Source organism: Mobula hypostoma, chromosome 7 (genome assembly GCF_963921235.1).
Source record: "Mobula hypostoma chromosome 7, sMobHyp1.1, whole genome shotgun sequence".
Lineage (NCBI taxonomy): Eukaryota > Metazoa > Chordata > Chondrichthyes > Myliobatiformes > Myliobatidae > Mobula > Mobula hypostoma.
Genome location: NC_086103.1, coordinates 18,865,503 through 18,886,014, shown reverse-complemented (window position 1 = coordinate 18,886,014; position 20,512 = coordinate 18,865,503). Strand labels below are relative to the sequence as shown.

General features: G+C 43.7%; 1 protein-coding gene across 1 annotated transcript in view; it reads left to right on the top strand.

Annotated features, from left to right (window-relative positions):
* Window positions 1-20,512, top strand: part of LOC134349884 (uncharacterized) — a 73,562-nt gene that overhangs the window by 11,410 nt on the left and 41,640 nt on the right. The window contains exons 2-4 of the mRNA XM_063054850.1: window positions 4,251-4,398; window positions 16,144-16,485; window positions 19,680-19,949. Coding sequence (XP_062910920.1) covers window positions 4,251-4,398; window positions 16,144-16,485; window positions 19,680-19,949 — 760 coding nt within the window. The remainder of the gene's footprint in view (window positions 1-4,250; window positions 4,399-16,143; window positions 16,486-19,679; window positions 19,950-20,512) is intronic.

Sequence of the window (20,512 nt, the reverse complement as noted above, 5' to 3'; positions counted from 1 at the left end):
AATCGCTTTTATGCTCGGTTCAATGTCACTGACTCTGAGCCTCCGAGGAAAGCCATTGCTACAGCCTGCAACCTGGTCATCTCTGAGACTGAGGTACGCAGATGTTTCCAACGAGTGGACAGCAGCATGGCTGCAGAACCAGACAACATCCCAGGATGAGTACTCAGATTGTGTGCAGCACAACTGGCAGATATGTTTACAGACATTTTTGATCTCTCTCTCTCCCAGTGTAGAGTGTCCTCCTGCTTCAAATTATCCACCATTGTCCCTGTACCAAAAAAGACTAAGCTAAATTGCCTGAACGACTGGCGTCCTGTCACAATCACCTCAATAATATGCAAATTGTTTGAGAGGCTGGTCAATGATCACATCTGCAGCTAGCTACCACCCAAACTGACCCCCTACAATTCTCCTCCCAACACAACTGATCAACAGATGATGCAATAGCCACTGCTCGACATATCATCTTTACACATCTGGAGAAGAAGGATGCTTATGTGAGAGTGCTTTTCTTGGACTACAGTTCAGCATTCAACACCATAGTTCCATCCAGGCTTGACAAGAAGCTCAGAGACCTTGGCCTTGACCCGGCCTTGTGTAGCTGGATCCTGGACTTCCTGTCAGATTACTAGCAGGTTCTAAGAGTGGGCTCCCTCACCTCCAACCCTCTGACTCTCAACACAGGAGCCCCTCAGGGCTGCGTACTGAGTCCCTTCCTTTAATCCCTGTATACCCATGACTGTATCAACACCCACAGCTCCAATCTGCTAATTTAATTTGCCGAGGAGGCTACATTGATTGTCCTTATCTCAAACAATAATGAAGTGGCCTACAGGGTAGAAGTAATCTCTCTAACAAGGAGGGGTCAAGAAAACAACCTCCCCTTCAATGTTGCAAAAATAAAGCAGCTGGTTGTGGATTGCGGGAGGAATGGAGACAGGCTAACCCCTATTGACCTCAATGGATCTGGGATTGAGACGGTAAACAGCTTCAAGTTCCTCGGCATCCACATCACCAGCTGTGAGGTGAAAAATGCACAACAGAGCCTCTTTCACCTCAGACAGTTGATGAAGTTTGGTATGAACCCCTAAATCCTAAGAACTTCCTACAGAGGCACAATTGAGAGCATCCTGACTGGCTGAATCAATGCCTGGTATGGGAACTGTACCTCCCTTAATCGCAGGACTCTGCAGAGAGTGGTGCGGACAGCCCAGCGCATCTGTAGTTGTGAACTTCCCATAGTTCAGGACATTTACAAGGACAGGTGTGTAAAAAGGGCCCGTAGGATCATTGGGGATCCAAGCCATCCCAATCACAACCTATTTCAGCTGCTATCATCCAGGAAGTGGTACTGCAGCATAAAAGCCAGGACCAACCGGATCCAGGATAACTTCTTCCACTAGGCCGTCAGACTGATGAACTCACACTGACTTGAGTGTATTCTATATTATATTGACTGTTCTATTTATTATAAATTACTATGATTGCAAATCACACATTTAGATGAGGAAGTAATGTAAAGATTTTTACTCCTTATGTATGTGAAGGATGTAAGAAATAAAATCAATTCAATATACTCTCCACTAAACATCGAGAGAAGATTGTCAAATTTTTCATGTTATGCCGAATCTTGGCAAAATCCACAGGAAGTAGAGGCGCTGACGTGCTTTCTTCATAACTGCACTTCAGAGGAGAGGTCCTCTGAAATAATAATTAAAGTTGCTGATCCTCTTCACCTCTGATCCCCCGATCAGGATTGGCTCATGGAAGTCTGGTTTTCTCCTTCTGAAGTTAATAATCCACTCCTTCGTCCTGCAGACATTGACTAGGAGGTTGTTGTTAAGGCGCCACTCCACCAGATTTTCAATCTCCCCCCAATATGCAGATTCATCACCACCTTTGATTTGGTCTACAACAGTGGTGTTGTCTGCAAACTTGAATATGGCATTGAAGCTGTGCATAGCCAGACAGTGATAAGTGTAAAGTGAGTAGAGCATGGGGCTATGTACATAGCATTGTGGTGCACCTATGTTGGTGGAGATCATGGAGAAGATTTTGTTGCCAATCTGATCTGACTGGTGTCTGTATGTGAGGAAATCAATGAACCAATTACACAAAGAGGCATTGAGGCCAAGTATCAGAAGCTTATTGATTTAGACTTATGGGTTTGATGGTATTAAATGCTGATCTATAGTCAATAAACTACATTGCGGTGCATTCATCACTGGTATCCATATGGTCCAGGGTTGAGTGAAGAGCCAATGAGATGGCATCTGCTGTGGGCCAGTTTCTTCAGTGGGCACACTGGATTCGATCTAAGTCACTTCTTAGTCTGGATTTGATATATTTTATCACCAAACTCTCAAAACACTTCATTATTGTGGATATCAGTGTTACTGGATGATAGCCATTAAGGCTGGTCACCACATTCTTCTTGGGCACCGGTATAATTGAAGTCCTGCAGACTGCTGAAGCGAGAGGTTAAAGATCTCAGTGAACACTCCAGCCAGTTGATCAGAACAGGTCTTTAGTACTTGCTCAGGTAACCTGGCTGGGCAAGGTGTTTCTAAAGGTTTCACCCTCCTGAAGGCTGCTCACACATCAGAGACTGAAATCATAGGATTATCAGGGGCTGTGAAAGTTTGTGATGGTTCCTCCATGTTTTGTAGGTCAAAGTGAGCATGGATGGCATTGAGTTCATCTGGAAGTGAAGCCCTGCTGTCACCTTTGTTGTTTGATTTAACTTTCTAAGAGGTGATAGTATTCAAGCCCAGACACAACTGTCAAACATTCTTCTTTGATTTAAGTTTAGTCCAGAATTGCCACTTCACCCCTGAGATGGCTTTGCAGAAATTGTATTTGGACCTCTTGTAACTTTCTTGGGAAAATTCTGAATGATTTTATGGAGACACACTCACGTAAAATGTTTTAATAAAGTTCGTGACAATCATGCTGTACACATTCAGATACACAGATGAGTCCTTGAATACGACCAGTCCACTGACTCAAACCAGTCCCATAGCTGCTCTCCTGCCTCCCATGACCACCTCTTTGTTGTCCTCATCTGTGAATCTTTGCTCTTTAGCCAAACCGACAGAAAATACAGAAGAATGGTATCTGGGGAAAACGATAATTATCAGCGAATATTTAGCACAGTGATCGTTATCTACGGACAATTGCGACTAAGACAGCATAAAATGAGGAACAATTTTATCTGCCCATTTCCTCATTCTCTGCACTGGAAATGTCTGTTGAAATAGTGAAGAAACTGTTCACATTGCCAAAAATAAACGCAGGGGAATCAGCCAGACACAGACTAAGCTGTGGAGATCACTGTGGGATAGAGTGTCTTTGGCAACAGAGGAAACTGAGTGAGAGCAGATCAGCAGGGCCAGGAATATCACTCCATTGTCGAGCCAAGTCAATATGTATATTTAAAGCGGAGCTGGATTGGTAATTGATGAGTAAGGAGTGCTCAGAATAGATGTCAAACTTCTGTTAATCAACACCCTCAACCAGAGCTCAAGAGTATTTCTTCAGTTATTTTAAAGGAAGAACTTTGTAGTTCAGCTAACACTGTTTAAAAAGAAAATTGGCTTCAGACAATGAATAAACATTGTTAAATAAACTTTGTTTTACTTGGGAGTAGCCAGACCTTAGACAAATGAAAATTATTTGCAAACCAACATTAGTTTGAATTGGCATTGCAGCAGAGAACACAAATTATTCTCAAAAGCTGTGAAGGTCTTGGGGCTGTCTGTGAAGTTCTATATGGGAAGCACTACAAGGCACAGGAGAAAATTAAATCATTACAAAGCTGATGGCTGGAACTTCACCTATGGGTAAAACTATGAACTCACACTCAATACTGGACTAACTTTGAAAATCTTTTATTACCTTACATATCAAATCAAACTCATTTGTGTTTACTTCATCTTAAAGTTTGCCAAGTGGTGTTGTATCTGGATACAGTTTAAAACTAGCAGGCCACCACCATCAATTAACAAACATTGAACCCAACAAACTTGACCATGTTCCATTCATTATGGCATATTCCATCATTTACCATTACCTTCCACATTTGATACACTTCCAAGGCTTTAAAATTATATTCCAAAACTAAACTCTTCCAATAAATTTTTGAATTCAGTAACTCCCCATTTTTGGATTATCCAAATTAGCTATTTCAAGCTGATTTTCATTGGCTCAAATACACCTAACGTGAGTGATGCCTAAACCCTGAGCTGAAGAGGAAGAGGAAGCTCGCCTGCCCTGTGGTTTCACGAGAGACACTGCCACTTACAGAGCAGAGTCTGGGGAACTCAGCCTGTTTTGTGTCACTGTATTTGGAGATTCTATGTCAGTCTTTGGGCTCCTTCAGCAGTATCGTCCCACAAGGTAAGCAACTTCAATGCAATCTCACTTTAAGGAAAGGATAGGTTTAAATGGGTTAACTCAGTGTAACTTAACTTGTGCTCTTTGATACTTCACTCTTTCAATCAGTTCTACCATTGCAGTCTGCCTCACTGTCAATTAAACAAGGGCAGTAAAAGATAACTAATCCGTTCTTTTTCTTGGTTTTTCTCTCAATTGCAATAAAGGAGGGTTCTCATAGATCAATGATCAGAATCCCATATTATACACATTTTAATCTTTCCTTCTTGTTACCTGGTCAATACAACACTTTCAATGTCAGAATGGATTTAATTTTTCCTGTTCCCCGCCAATGCTCTGGGACTGTTTGAGGTTTTCATTCTTCCTCACCATTCTGCTGCCTCTTCAGTTCATCGCCTGAGCAATGAGGTCAAACGTAATTGAAACCATTTTGCTGGGAAGGGTGCGGATGAACATCACAGACAAACTAAGCGGGTAGCTCTTTAATGTGAGATTGAAATCATAGAATGGCAGCAGCAATTCCAGAATTTCTTCAATCAGATGTTGTGCGAGTGTGGAACAACCTCCAAGTGAAAATGGTAGTGGACAACAAGGAGGACCATCAAAACTTGCAGTGGGTTAGAAACCAAATGGAAATATGTGCTGAAAAATGGCAGATGGGATTTAATGCAGACAAGTGTGAGGTGTTGTACTTTGGGAGGACAAACCAAGGTGTGACCCAGTGACTGATAGGGCACTGAGGAAGGATACAGTAGAGCAAAGGGATCTGAAAATACAGGTCCATAATTCATTGAAAGTGGTGTCAGTAATAGAAATGGTCCTAAAAAGAGCTTTTGGTACATTAGCCTTCATAAATCAGAGTATTGTGCTGAGGAATTGGGATGTTTGCTGAAACTGTTTAAGACATAAGTGGGGCCAAATTTGGAGTATTGGGAGCAGTTTCAGTCGCCTACATACAGGAAAGATATCAATAAGATGGAAAAAATGCAGGAAAAAAATACAATGATGTTGCTGGGACTTGAGGACCTGAATATAAGGGAAGTTTGAATAGGTTAGGACTTTTTTCCCTGGGGTGTGGGAGAATGAGGGATGATTTGATAGAGTTAGAAGAATTATGAGGGATATAAATACAAGCAGACTCTTTCCACTGAGGTTTGATGGGATGAGAATTAGAGGTTGTAGGTTAAAATGAAAGGTGAAATATTTAAGGGAAATCTGACAGGGAACTTCATTCAGAGGATCATGAGTGTGAAACGAGCTGTTAGCAAAGGTTGTAGATGGAGTATTTGATTGCATCATTTAAGTGAGGTTTGGATAAATACATGGATGGGAGGGGTATTGAAACATAGAAACATAGAAAATAGGTGCAGGAGTAGGCCATTCGGCCCTTCGAGCCTGCACCGCCATTTATTATGATCATGGCTGATCATCCAACTCAGAACCCAGCCTTCCCTCCATACCCCCTGACCCCTGTAGCCACAAGGGCCATATCTAACTCCCTCTTAAACATAGCCAATGAACTGGCCTCAACAGTTTGCTGTGGCAGAGAATTCCACAGATTCACCACTCTCTGTGTGAAGAAGTTTTTCCTAATCTCGGTCCTAAAAGGCTTCCCCTCTATCCTCAAACTGTGACCCCTCGTTCTGGACCTCCCCAACATCGGGAACAATCTTCCCGCATCTAGCCTGTCCAATCCCTTTAGGATCTTATACGTTTCAATCAGATCCCCCCTCAATCTTCTAAATTCCAACGAATACAAGCCCAGTTCATCCAGTCTTTCTTCATATGAAAGACCTGCCATCCCAGGAATCAATCTGGTGAACCTTCTTTGTACTCCCTCTATGGCAAAGATGTCTTTCCTCAGATTAGGGGACCAAAACTGCACACAATAGGTTATGGTCCAGGTGCAGGTCGATGGGACTAGGCAGAATTAAAGTTTCCCACAGATGAGATGGTCTGAAAGTCTTGTTTCTCATCTATAGTGTTCTGTGACTTTATGACTCTATGTGAAATCAATTACAGCATTTAAGACAGAGTTCATGGACATGAGATGTATGGAGGGCTATAGTCTGAATGCAGATAGTTAGGGATGAGCAGAAGACCAGGCTGGCTCAGACAAGATGGGCCAAAGGGGCTTTTTCTCTGTTGTAGTACTCTCTGACTCTGTTACAGCAGTGACAATATACCAATGGCAGAGCCCACAAAAGGGAATTGTTTACTCATGTAATTGTGTTGAATCTATTCTAAAGTGCTCCGTGGTCAAGATTATCAAAGCATTCTACCTAACAAAGTATCTGTCAGTGACCAAAGTAATAGAGTTTTCTTTTGTGGTATATAAGTCACCCAGACCAAATGAACTGAAAACTAGCGCTCTGTAAGAAGTACCGTTAGAGATTGTAGAGTCATTAGCAATGATTTTTCAAAAACCTTTGGAATCCGTCATGGTGCCTGAGGACTGGAAAGTTGCAAATGTCACTTCACTCTCTAAGAAAGGAGGAAGGCAGCAGAAAGGAAATTATAGACCAGTCAGCCTGACCTCAGTAGTTGGGAAGATGTTGGAGTTAATTGTAAAGGATGAGGTTATGGAATACTTGGTGACACAGGTCAAGAGTTTCTTAAGGGAAAATCTTGCCTGATGAACCTGTTGGAATTATTGAGCTGATTACAAGTAGGATAGATAAAGGGATGCAGTGTATGTTGTATATTTAGATTTTCAGGCTTTTGACAAGGTGCTACACACAAGGCTTCTTACTAAGTTATAAGCCCATGGTATTACAGGAAAGTTACTAACATGGTTAGAGCATTGGCTGATTGGTAGGGTGCTGCAAATGGGAATAAAAAGATCCTTTTCTGGTTGGCTGCCAATGACTCATGGTGCCCTGCAGGGGTCGATGTTGGGACCATTTCTTTTTATGCTGTACATCAATAATTTAGATGATGGAATATTGGCTTTGTTGCCAAGTTTGCAGATGATACGAAGATTTGGAAAGGCAGGTAGCGTTGAGGAAACAAGTAGATTGCAGAAGGACTTAGACAGATTAAGTGAATAGGTAAGAAAGTGGCAAATGAAATATAATGTTGGAAAATGCACAGTTATGCACTCTGGTTGTAGAAATAAATTTACAGACTATTTTCTAAACAGGGAGAAAATCCAACAATCTGAGATGCAAGTGGACTTGGGAGTCCTTGTGCAGAACACTCTAAACGTTATCTTGCAGGTAGAATTGGTAGTGAGGAAGATAAATGCAATGTTCACATTCATTTCAAGAGGTCTTAAATACAAGAGCAAGGATATGATGCTGAGGCTTTATAAGGCACTGGTGAGGCCTCACCTTGAGTATTGTGAACAGTTTTGGGATCCTCATCTAAGAAAAGATGTGCTGACATTAGAGAGTGTGCAGAGGATGATTCCGGGAATGAAAGGGTTATCATACGAGGACAACTCTGCGTCTTTACTTGCTGGAATTTAGAAGGATGGGGGGATCTCCTTCAAACTTTACGAATGTTGAAAGGCTTAGACAGAGTAGATGTGGAAAGGATGTTTCCCTTGGTGGGGGAGTCTAGGAAAAGAGCCACAGCCTCAGGATAGAGGGGTATCCATTTAAAAAGGAAATACGGAGAATTTTTTTTAGCCGGAGGGTGGTGAAGTTGTGGAATTTGTTACCACAGGCAGCTATGGAAGCCAGGTTTGAGGCAAAGATTAATATGTTCTTGTTTGGACATGGCATCAAAGGTCATGGGGAGAAGGCCGGGGAATAGGGTTAACGAGGGGATAAAAATGATCAGCCATAATTGAATGGCATTGCAGACTCGATGGGCCATATGACCAAATTCGGCACCTACATCTTATGGTCTATGATCCAAGTGTCAACCTCATTGATGATGACCAAAAACACACAGCAGCCTCTCACAGGACACAGGACTGGAATCTGGCATGGTCTTCTACTGCTGTAACCCATCCACATCAAAGTTCGACATGTTGTGCATTCACAGATGCTCTTCTGCACAACACTTGTATCACGTGGTTATTTGATTTACTGTCACCTTTCTGTCAGTTTAAACCCTTCTGTCCTCTCTCATTAATGAAGGATTTTCACCCACATAACCGCTGCTCACTGGATGTTTTATCTTGCTTTTCGCACCATTCTTCATAAACTCCGACGCTGCTGTGTGTGAAAATCCCAGGAGATCAGCAGTTTCTGAGATGCTGAAACCACCACGTCTGCACCAACAATCACTGCATGATCAAAATCACTTGGATCACACATCTTCCCCATTCTGATGCTTGGACTGAACAACTACTGAACCTCTTAACCATGTCTGAATGCTTTCCTGCATTGAGTTGTGGTCACATGATTGGCTGGTTAGATATTTGAATTGACAAGTGCGTGTACAGGTGTACCTAATAAAATGGCCACTGAGTGTAGAATCAATGTGTTGAAAATGATGAATAATTTGCCAAGTTGTGTAACTCACTTGACCCTCTCCACAGTGAAACTCAACGTGCTGACTCATGCTCTCTGTTGTTTCCTGTTGCTCAGTCTAAAGCTGCATTTATTTTCTTGTAGTAAACCACAAAATGAGGCTGAGGATTCACTGTAAAAGCTTCCCAGACAGTCTGATGTTTAATGTCCTTGTTTTACTTCTTAGAAACATAGAAACATAGAAAATAGGTGCAGGAGTAGGCCATTCGGCCCTTCGAGCCTGCACCGCCATTTATTATGATCATGGCTGATCATCCAACTCAGAACCCAGCCTTCCCTCCATACCCCCTGACCCCTGTAGCCACAAGGGCCATATCTAACTTCCTTTTAAACATAGCTAATGAACTGGCCTCAACAGTTTGCTGTGGCAGAGAATTCCACAGATTCACCACTCTCTGTGTGAAGAAGTTTTTCCTAATCTCGGTCCTAAAAGGCTTCCCCTCTATCCTCAAACTGTGACCCCTCGTTCTGGACCTCCCCAACATCGGGAACAATCTTCCCGCATCTAGCCTGTCCAATCCCTTTAGGATCTTATACGTTTCAATCAGATCCCCCCTCAATCTTCTAAATTCCAACGAATACAAGCCCAGTTCATCCAGTCTTTCTTCATATGAAAGACCTGCCATCCCAGGAATCAATCTGGTGAACCTTCTTTGTACTCCCTCTATGGCAAAGATGTCTTTCCTCAGATTAGGGGACCAAAACTGCACACAATACTCCAGGTGTGGTCTCACCAAGGCCTTGTACAACTGCAGTAGTACCTCCCTGCTCCTGTACTCGAATCCTCTCGCTATAAATGCCAGCATACCGTTCGCCTTTTTCACCGCCTGCTGTACCTGCATGCCCACTTTCAATGACTGGTGTATAATGACACCCAGGTCTCGTTGCACCTCCCCTTTTCCTAATCGGCCACCATTCAGATAATAATCTGTTTTCCTATTTTTGCCACCAAAGTGGATAACTTCACATTTATCCACATTAAATTGCATCTGCCATGAGTTTGCCCACTCACCCAACCTATCCAAGTCACCCTGCATCCTCTTAGCATCCTCCTCACTGCTAACACTGCCACCCAGCTTTGTGTCATCCGCAAACTTGGAGATGCTGCATTTAATTCCCTCATCCAAGTCATTAATATATATTGTAAACAACTGGGGTCCCAGCACTGAGCCTTGCGGTACCCCACTAGTCACCGCCTGCCATTCTGAAAAGGTCCCGTTTATTCCCACTCTTTGCTTCCTGTCTGCTAACCAATTCTCCACCCACACCAATACCTTACCCCCAATACCGTGTGCTTTAAGTTTGCACACTAATCTCCTGTGTGGGACCTTGTCAAAAGCCTTTTGAAAATCCAAATATACCACATCCACTGGTTCTCCCCTATCCACTCTACTAGTTACATCCTCAAAAAATTCTATGAGATTCGTCAGACATGATTTTCCTTTCACAAATCCATGCTGACTTTGTCCAATCATTTCACCACTTTCCAAATGTGCTGTTATCACATCCTTGATAACTGACTCCAGCAGTTTCCCCACCACCGACGTTAGGCTAACCGGCCTATAATTCCCCGGTTTCTCTCTCCCTCCTTTTTTAAAAAGTGGGGTTACATTAGCCACCCTCCAATCCTCAGGAACTAGTCCAGAATCTAACGAGTTTTGAAAAATTATCACTAATGCATCCACTATTTCTTGGGCTACTTCCTTAAGCACTCTGGGATGCAGACCATCTGGCCCTGGGGATTTATCTGCCTTCAATCCCTTCAATTTACCTAACACCACTTCCCTACTAACATGTATTTCGCTCAGTTCCTCCATCTCACTGGACCCTCTGTCCCTTACTATTTCTGGAAGATTATTTATGTCCTCCTTAGTGAAGACAGAACCAAAGTAATTATTCAATTGGTCTGCCATGTCCTTGCTCCCCATAATCAATTCACCTGTTTCTGTTTGCAGGGGACCTACATTTGTCTTTATCAGTCTTTTCCTTTTTACATATCTATAAAAGCTTTTACAGTCCGTTTTTATGTTCTCTGCCAGTTTTCTCTCATAATCTTTTTTCCCCTTCCTAATTAAGCCCTTTGTCCTCCTCTGCTGAACTCTGAATTTCTCCCAGTCCTCAGGTGAGCCACTTTCTCTGGCTAATTTGTATGCTACTTCTTTGGAATTGATACTATCCCTAATTTCTCTTGTCAGCCACGGGTGCACTACCTTCCTTGATTTATTCTTTTGCCAAACTGGGATGAACAATTGTTGTAGTTCATCCATGCAACCTTTAAATGCCTGCCATTGCATATCCACCGTCAATCCTTTAAGTGTCATTTGCCAGTCTATCTTAGCTAATTCACGACTCATACCTTCAAAGTTACCCCTCTTTAAGTTCAGAACCTTTGTTTCTGAATTAACTACGTCACTCTCCATGTTAATGAAGAATTCCACCATATTATGGTCACTCTTACTCAAGGGGCCTCTCACGACAAGATCGCTAATTAACCCTTCCTCATTGCTCAAAACCCAGTCCAGAATAGCCTGCTCTCTAGTCGGTTCCTCGACATGTTGGTTCAAAAAACCATCCCGCATACATTCCAAGAAATCCTCTTCCTCAGCACCTTTACCAATTTGGTTCACCCAGTCTACATGTAGATTGAAGTCACCCATTATAACTGCTGTTCCTTTATTGCACACATTTCTAATTTCCTGTTTAATACCATCTCCGACCTCACTGCTACTGTTAGGTGGCCTGTACACAACTCCCACCAGCGTCTTCTGCCCCTTAGTGTTACGCAGCTCTACCCATATCGATTCCACATCTTCCCGGCTTATGTCCTTCCTTTCTATTGCGCTAATCTCTTTTTTAACCAGCAACGCCACCCCACCTCCCCTTCCTTCATGTCTATCCCTCCTGAATATTGAATATCCCTGAACGTTGAGCTCCTATCCCTGGTCACCCTGGAGCCATGTCTCTGTGATCCCAACTATATCATAATCATTAATAACAATCTGCACTTTCAATTCATCCACCTTATTACGAATGCTCCTTGCATTGACACATAAAGCCTTCGGGCGCTCTTTTACAACTCTCTTAGCCCTTTTTAATGCTTGCCCTGGATTTGTCGGCCTGCCACTTTTACTTTTCCCCTTTGTACTTTTTGCTTCTACGCTCACTTTACACCCCTCTGTCTCTCTGCACTGGTTCCCATCCCTCTGTTGTGAACTAACCTCCTCACACCTAGCCTCTTTAATTTGATTCCCACCCCCCAACCATTCTAGTTTAAAGTCACCTCATCCTGTTTCCACATAAAGTAAGTATTTTTTCTACACTGATCATTATCACAATACAGGTTCTTTGCGGGAATAGGACCCGCTCTCGGTGTTTCACTCCAGGCTGTTATTCAGCATGCCAAGGGCTCTGCCTAAGAGCTCAGCTTGCCTTCGGAAATCCAAGATCTCGTGGCTCTGGAGACGGAGGATAGAAGGTCAGTGTCACGGCAGGAGGTCGATGTGTCGTCGGGGGAGTCGGAAGATCTATGGCTGTGTGCCCAGGGATGGGAGATCTTTGGGCACAGTGCTCGAAAAAAGCGACGCAATGGACCTTTAACATCATAAACCAGCGAGTTATATCTCCCCTCTCGCTGTGAAACAGAGACACCTCCTTCCCCCTTATTAGAGAGAGAGAGCCTGTGGTATGTCGAATACCGAGTGAACAAGTAGTCTTTGGGGTACGGCAAGTCAGTGTCTTTGCTGTTGCTTTGCGTTTGAGTGCTTGGTGGCGGGTGCCGATGCTTTTTTTTGCCAGTGGGGGTAGGGGTATCGTTGCTTGCTGCTGGTTATGTGTGGGAGGGAGGGGAGCTGGGGGAGAACTTTGGGGTTCTAACATTTAACTGTCATTCATTATTTGGGGACACTCCTCTGTTTTCGTAGGTGGTTGAGAAAAAAAAGCATTTCTGTATGTATATTATATACATTTCTCTGACATTAAATGTACCTTTGAAACCTTTGAAACATTGCTTTATTATCGTTCATGTAACCTCGTTCCCCAGTGTCAAACTCACTTTCCTCTCTGAGTCCCTGAATGTGCTGCTGTCTCACAATCCTTGCCACCATTGATGGAGATCCATTTCTGAGCTCCTTCTGTCAGGACTCCCTCCTTCTGCATCAACACAGTTCTTATCACAGTCAGTAATAACAGCCAGTGAGCATGTTGCTGAGGGAAACTCTCCCTCATTATCCTACCCAGCCTGTCTGCAGACTTTGATACAGATGTCCACAACATCTCTTCCAACAAATCCCCACCACAGTCCAGCTAGGTGGAAGAGCTCTCGCCTTCCCGTTCCGTCTGCAGCTTGAGTCCCAGCTGCAATATCTTCACTTCATCTCCCGCACAGGCTCCTCTGTCTCCCTCTGTCCTGGGACCCTCCTATTTCTCATTGTCATGCTGCTCTTTGATGGCACCAACTGAAAACTGATTCTGGTTTCCACTAGTCAACTGTTGACACAACCTCAAACTCACCAACCCCTCTCTCAAACCCTCCACGTCTCCAAACTTATAGATTGCATGTGGAATGTCCTATACAATATGAGCAAATATTACACACACAGACACACACACACACACTCCATCCAACACAATAATTGCTGATACCACTGTCTTCAGTCCCACCACAAGCTTTTTCCCGAACAACCACACCATCAATCTCCTGGCAACCATCTGAGGCCGAAGACAGCAATAGCAAACAGAGTGCTATACCTCCCAGGAGATGGGCTTCCATCCACAAAGACAGTGGGAGATAAAGGAATAGAATGTGGGGAGATTATGAGAAGTGTAAAAGCAACAGGTACTTGAGTTGATATCTTTAATCTCCTCAATATTGACCAGGACAATGTAATGCTGAGTTTTAGGTCACACAGTATTGGTTATGTGCATCCGACAGTTTCTTGACATAGTATATGAATTTTATTTTTATTCATTTATGGGATGTGGGCACTGCCAGCTAAGCCAGCATTTACTGCCCATTTCTAGTTGCCCTTGAGAAGGTGGTGATGAACTGCCTTCTTGAACCGCTGCAGTCCCTGAGGTGTAGGTACACCCACAGTGCTGTTAGGAAGGGAATTCCATGATTTTGACCCAGCGACAATGAAGGAATGGTGATATGTTTCCAAGTCAGGATGGTGAGAGACTTGGAGGGGGATTTCCAAGTGGTGCTGTCCCAGGTATCTGCAGTTCTCATCCTTCTGGATGGTAGTGGTTGTGAGTCTGGAAGGTGCTGTCTTAGGAACTTTGGTGTATTGTTGAGGTGCAGCCTGTAGATAGCACACACTGCAGTGTTTGGAGATGATGGAGGGATTGGATGCTGTGGAAGGGGTAGCAATTAAGTGGCTGCCTTTTACTGGATGGTGTCAATCTTCTTGAGTGTTGATCGAGCTGCACTCATCCAGGCGAGCAGTGAGTATTCCATTACACTCCTGACCTGAGCCTTGTAGATGGTGGACAGGCTTTGGGGAGTCAGGAGGTGAGTTACACACCATAGGATTCCTAGCCTTTGAACTGCTCTGGTAGCCACGGTGTTTATATGGCTAGACCAGTTCAGTTTCCTGTCAATGGTAACCCCCAGGATGTTGATGGAAGGGGATACAGTGATGGTGATGCCACTAAATATCAAGGGAAGATGGTTAGAGCCTCTCTTATTGGAGAAAGTCAATACCAAGCACTCATGTGGCTCGAATGTAACTTGCCACTTGTTGCCTAGGCCTGGATATTGTCCAGGTACTGCTGCATTTGGGTATAAACTGCTTCACTAGCTGAGAAGTCGTGAATGGTGCAGAACATTGAATTGTACCGGAGTGCTTTGCTTATAGTGTTTGTGCAACATTCAGCCAATAGGCTTTGAGCACATAACAAACTGCAGAAAGACAAGCAGATGAGTTACTGGAAGAATGCCAAGTGCACTGATTAAGCAGATGTACAGGATGCACTCTGTCCTTGAACTGATGTGCAGGAGCTAACACTTGTGTATAAAGGAGTGACTATGCTGTCTGTTTTTTTTTTCTGAAGCTATCAATGGCTTTTGTACAGTGCTAGTCTTCCATTGCTGCATGTAAAATAAATGCACGTATTATTGATCCACTCTGAATTGTTGTTTGTTATGCGAGCTGAGCTGAGCTGAGACCTCCTTCAGTCAGAGTTGACCATGGATATTGTGTCCTAGCTGTCTACATAAATATACAGATCTGGGCTGTACGAGATGGAGAGCAAGCTGTTTCCCATGTAGAAAGCTTCTCCTGCCATGCATCTGATGAAACCAAAGGTACAGCAGAGCTCATCACAGTTTTGTATCAGCGGCATTCCAGGAGTTGCTAGTCAGCATTGAATTCACTGTAGGACTGCCTTAGCGACCCATCTCTGGATTTTTCCCTCGGGGTTTACTCCCGAAGCCTTCCCCACTTCCCCATGAGTGGGTATAACCACAAGGCAGTGGAGGTTTGAGATCAGAGTTTATTTGTTATATGACAGAGTGAAAATGTGCTCGACAAGCCAGAGGAATTGGGAGAGGTGCAAAGCATGAACTTTGCATCAGTTTTCAATGAGAAGAAGGACATAAAGGAAATTGAAATTAGGGAAGAGTATGTTGATATTCCCAGGCTTGAGATGTTTAGTCACTTTGAGGAAGGTGATTCCCCAGGGTCTGCTGGGTTCTTTCCCATGTTAAGGAAGGAGACAAGAAAGGAGATTCCCGAGTCTGTGACTGAGATTTTTTATCCATTTTAGCCACACAAAGTCACAGAGTCATAGAAAAGTACAGCATAAAAACAGGCCTATCGGCCTGTTTAGTCGATGTCTAAATCTAAATTATTTAAATTGCCTACTCCCATCGAACCGCACTGGGACCATAAACCTCCATACCTTTAATATCCATGTACCTATCTAAACTTCACTCAAACATTGAAATCGAACTTGCACTGTGAGCTCATTCTACACTGTCATGACCCTCTGAATGAAAACATTTCCCCTCGTGTTGCCCTTAAACTTTTCACCTTCCACTCTTAACACATGAATTCTAGTTGTAAAACAACCTAGCCTCAGTAGACAAAGCCTGCTTGCATTGATCCAGACTGACAGATTTCCACAGGCTGTGCCTGCCTCACTGTATGTTCTGTAGAAGATCAAAAAAGAATGGAAATAAATGAACTTCAACATTAATGACCTACATGGGATGAAGGAAATGAGTCTTAAATATTCATTCAGTTGCTGTTTCTCTTTCTAACAGAAAACAGAAATCAGATTTATTTCTTGGATCAAGGAAAGGACATTGTGTTAGAAGGACCAGACAATCCTGGGAATGGCCCATTAGCCTGGGAGTGGAAAGCACACTCAGGGCAGCACACCCACCAATTGGGGACTTTCATCAGAGGCAACTCAGGCAGTTGGAGTAGATATTGGAACAATGACTGGAGAAGCGATTACTTCCGCCAGCAACTGCAATTGAATTATAATACTGGTAATCTGAGAATTAGAAGACCCAACTTTAAATTCGCGGGATTGTTCACTTTGACTCAAACACAGCCGACAAAACAAATCCTGAGACAATTTGAAATATTTGGAATCAAAGGTGCGTAAGTCAGAAAGGTTCTCTGCTGCTCTGCAAATGATTTCATGCAAAATGCTGAGGGCTTGTGAGAGTCATGAGATTTCATTCAGCCAGTGAAGAGAGAATTGCTCAGTAAAACAAATAGAGTGAGGATTCTTGATCTCCGTGAAGTTTTTGACAGGAGCAAATTTTGGCTGATTATTTCACCAGGAACAGCAAGGAAAGGAGGCAACTAACACAGAATTCTGGAGAAACTCATCAGGTCAGGCAGCATCAATAAATTGAAATGAACTGTCTATGTTTCTGGCTGAGACCGTTCACGAGAAAATAAATGGAAAGGAAAAGGGCAGAAGCCAGAATAAAAGGGTGGGGTAGAGGGAGGAGTAACAGCTGGTGGGTGATAAATGAATCAATGTGAGGGAGGAGAGTGGGTACGTGGGGAAGGAAGGGAATGATGTGAGAAACTGGGCTGTGATAGGTGGAAGAGGCAATGGGCTGAGGCAGAAGGAAGCTGATACGAGAGGACTGTGGAGCATGGAATAAGTGGGAGGAGATGGGAAACAAGGGAGGAAGGTGTGGGTAATGTGCAGTTCACAGAGGCTGGTGAGGGGAAAGAGACTGGGAAGGGCCCTGTTGCCTGGGAATGGAAACCAGACTCATGGCAGGACATCTGGAAACTGGGGTATTTCCAAGGAACAGGTAGGGCCTGGTGAAGCAGTGTGCCATACGAGAGAAGCAGACACGTGTACCAGCAGATGGAGCTTGATTCTGGCACTATTAATCTGAGAAATAGAAAATATGCAATTGAACTTGCAGGATTGTCCACTTTGATGAGGAAAGAAATTGAAAAATAATATGCAAATTTGGGATTAAAGGTGAGAGGACCAGACAAGGATCAATTACATGTTTCTTTGCAAATAATTAGAGTAAATCTCCTACTGAAACAACTAAGAGAAAAAGTATTTTTACATTGCTCTAACATAAACATGTTTTGTCAATTTTCTGCAAGAATAAGAAGCCAAGGAATCTACCCCACAGTGAGTATTATGGTCTGTTCACTAACATGGTGTAATAGGGATTGAATTGTGTTATGAAACATGTTGATGATTTGTAATAAATCTCGGCCCAGTGGGTCTGGGGTGAGACTGGACACTGAAACTGCCGATCAGTGTTACCCAGTGGGCCATGTCAATGGCTCACTCTGTCAAGATCAAAGAGAAAGCCCATTGTCCATGGAATTTGGACCCTGTCAGACAGTTCACTCCATGAGGACAGCTGAGGGAGCAATATCAAAGACAAAGGGATAAATGTATTAATTCATTTGCATCTAAATCTCGTTTGTGTCCCTGAATCAAAATTACCACACTGAGGCGGAAAGGTTCCACCAGCAGTCACACTGAGAACAGCTGGAATTTCTCTGTGGGAAATGTGAACACATTTAGGATTCCACCCCTGCGTTTCCTAAGGTGAAATTCCTAGACTTGATGAATTTTCCTGGAGGTGAATGTGCCGGTGCTCCTCATCACTGTGCTCCACACGGACACCCTGATGTAGCAAGAATACACGGATATTCCCCGGCACTGACAGCAGGAAAACTGCTGACAGTCCTGGTGCCTGGTTGGAGCTGGTGCAGGATCCGCGAGGTCACTCATTTCACTGGGGAATTTACAGCGGTGAGGAGGAAAGGGAGGAAGGAAGGAAATTACTTGATTCTGTGAGTTTGTGTTTGGATCAATTTGTTCATTTTAGATGCATTTTCAAATTATATGTTAAATATTTAATAAATGAAAATATCTGTTAATTTAATTTTAATATTGTTGATGCCATTCAGAAACATTGCGACAGTTTATCAGCTTCAGCAGGGGACAAACCTGGGAGTGTGACTCTGCCTTCTGTGGATAATTCTCCACAATTGTGCAGGTGGGGTTATTCTGCCCCATCTGTTTGACACAAGACTATTCAATTAGACCGTGCACCATATATGGCATAGCCGATTGGCTCCAGGATGCTCCCAGCCAATCTTTGCCCCCATAGATCTAACCCAGGTGAGTGTAGGACCCTGGGGAATCAGAGCAGTGAATGTGAGCTGCCAACTCCCTCAGCACAACCCAGACTAATCCAGTCTGAGCACCAGGGTTGGGATAAACATTGATACCTGCTCTGTCGGTGCTGTGTTGATATCTAAATGAGGGGAGGGTCACTGTCTCATGAAGACACAAAAGACTACAGATGTTGAAATCTGGATCAATATACAAAGAGCTGGAGGAATTTGGCAAGTCAGGCAGCATCTATGCAGAGAAATGCACAGTCTGTGTCCATTTCTCTCCAGAAATGCTACCTGACCTGCTGAGTTCCTCCAGCTCATTAGGTGCTGTTGTCAGACAGACTAAGGAACAGTAGAGTTGGGTTCTGAATTGCCATCCTGACCAAAGGACTGGCCTCAGACCATTGATCCTGGAGTGAAATTGCACCAGATTGAATTCACCGCATCAGAATGTCCCGTAACTTATACACTCCTGGAATTCATTATTTCTTGCCATGTTCGTGGAGGGACTGAAAGTCAGTGCAGGCATTTAGAGAACCAATCTCTCCTGACGAGCCCTTCCTCATGGAGGATCAATGGTTGGAGACCTGTTCAGTACATTCTGGCAGCTCATCAATTTAAATAATTGTCTGACTGGAAAGACCTTAGAAGTCAACTTTGTCCACAGTCTCCCAGTGCATGTGTCAGGTTGACTTACTGAAGTGTGCTGGCACATTGAGGACAGAGTCAGACTGGTATCTTTTCCTAGTAATACGGTAATCCTGGTAAAACAGGCACTACGTTTACAGTGCACCCTCCTCTGGTGAGATTCTATCACTTGTCCACTGGGCTGTTGACAGCCACAAACCCCCTCAAACAGTGTGTCTCTGAGCTGAACTCTGACACTCTGGTGGATTCAGGGGCAAGGTCCCTGGCTCTGCTGAGGATGGAAACATCCTGAGGTCAAAACAGAAAATGCTGGACTGGAAAACTCAGCCGATCAGGCAGCACTTGCAGAAGGGAGAACAGTTAAAGATACCGGTCAAACACACATCATCAGAATAGTTTATGTTTCAGATTTCCAGCATCTGCAGTTTTCCTTGATGGTCACATCCTGAGTCCAGTTTGAGCCCGATCGTTGGACTGTACACGTCACCACACACTCTGAATCTCATTGGTCTGTTTCTCACAGTTGAGACGAGTCCACAGCAGCCTCTGTTGGGCAGTGACGTCACCCTCAGCTGTACCATCTCCAGACTCCCAGATACCGTCAGTCTCCACTGGAAACCAGTGGGCTCATCCCAGCAGAACAGGAGAAACACTGATCAGATCTGGCTGAATAACACCGTCTATCTGATGGTCCGACCCGTTACAGTGGAGAATGAGAAGTTGTATCAGTGTGAAGTGCAGGAAAACGGAAACATTGTTTTCACAAGCAAAGCAGGTTTTACTGTACACACAGGTAAATGATGTTCTCAAATGTTGGATACTAAAATTGCACTTGTATCATAGGCGGTTTATGTAATGTTGGCAGTGAACCCCTTGAAAAATTGTAGTTTCTGATTAACTGTCCTGTGTAAATTACAGCAATAGTTTGAGAGAATCTTCCAGAAAATCTCTGTGGAGCAGCTGACTGATTGTCTCTGTGCCAGTCACAGCACACAAGAAGGAGTTTCTTCTGTCACATTTGATCATTGAAATATTTTGATAGTTGAAATTTCCATCAGTCCTTCAGTATCTTAGACTGAGATCCTGATACAGCATCATGTCAAGGTGTTGCACAGAAAGTGGTGTTGCCATGACAACCACCGGCATTTCCTGCTCAAACTCAGCACTGGATCTGCGTTCACACGTCAACACTGAACAGCAAACTGTCCTCTCTCCCTCCGTGACCCTTCCCACCAAGTCCTGATGCTGTGTGAAGTGACGACTGTAGACTGAGGCTTCAGAGCAGCATTCAGCTGGGAACAGAACCAAGGGAAGAGGGAGAGCAGAGCATCGCTGAGTGAGAATGGCACTCAGGGA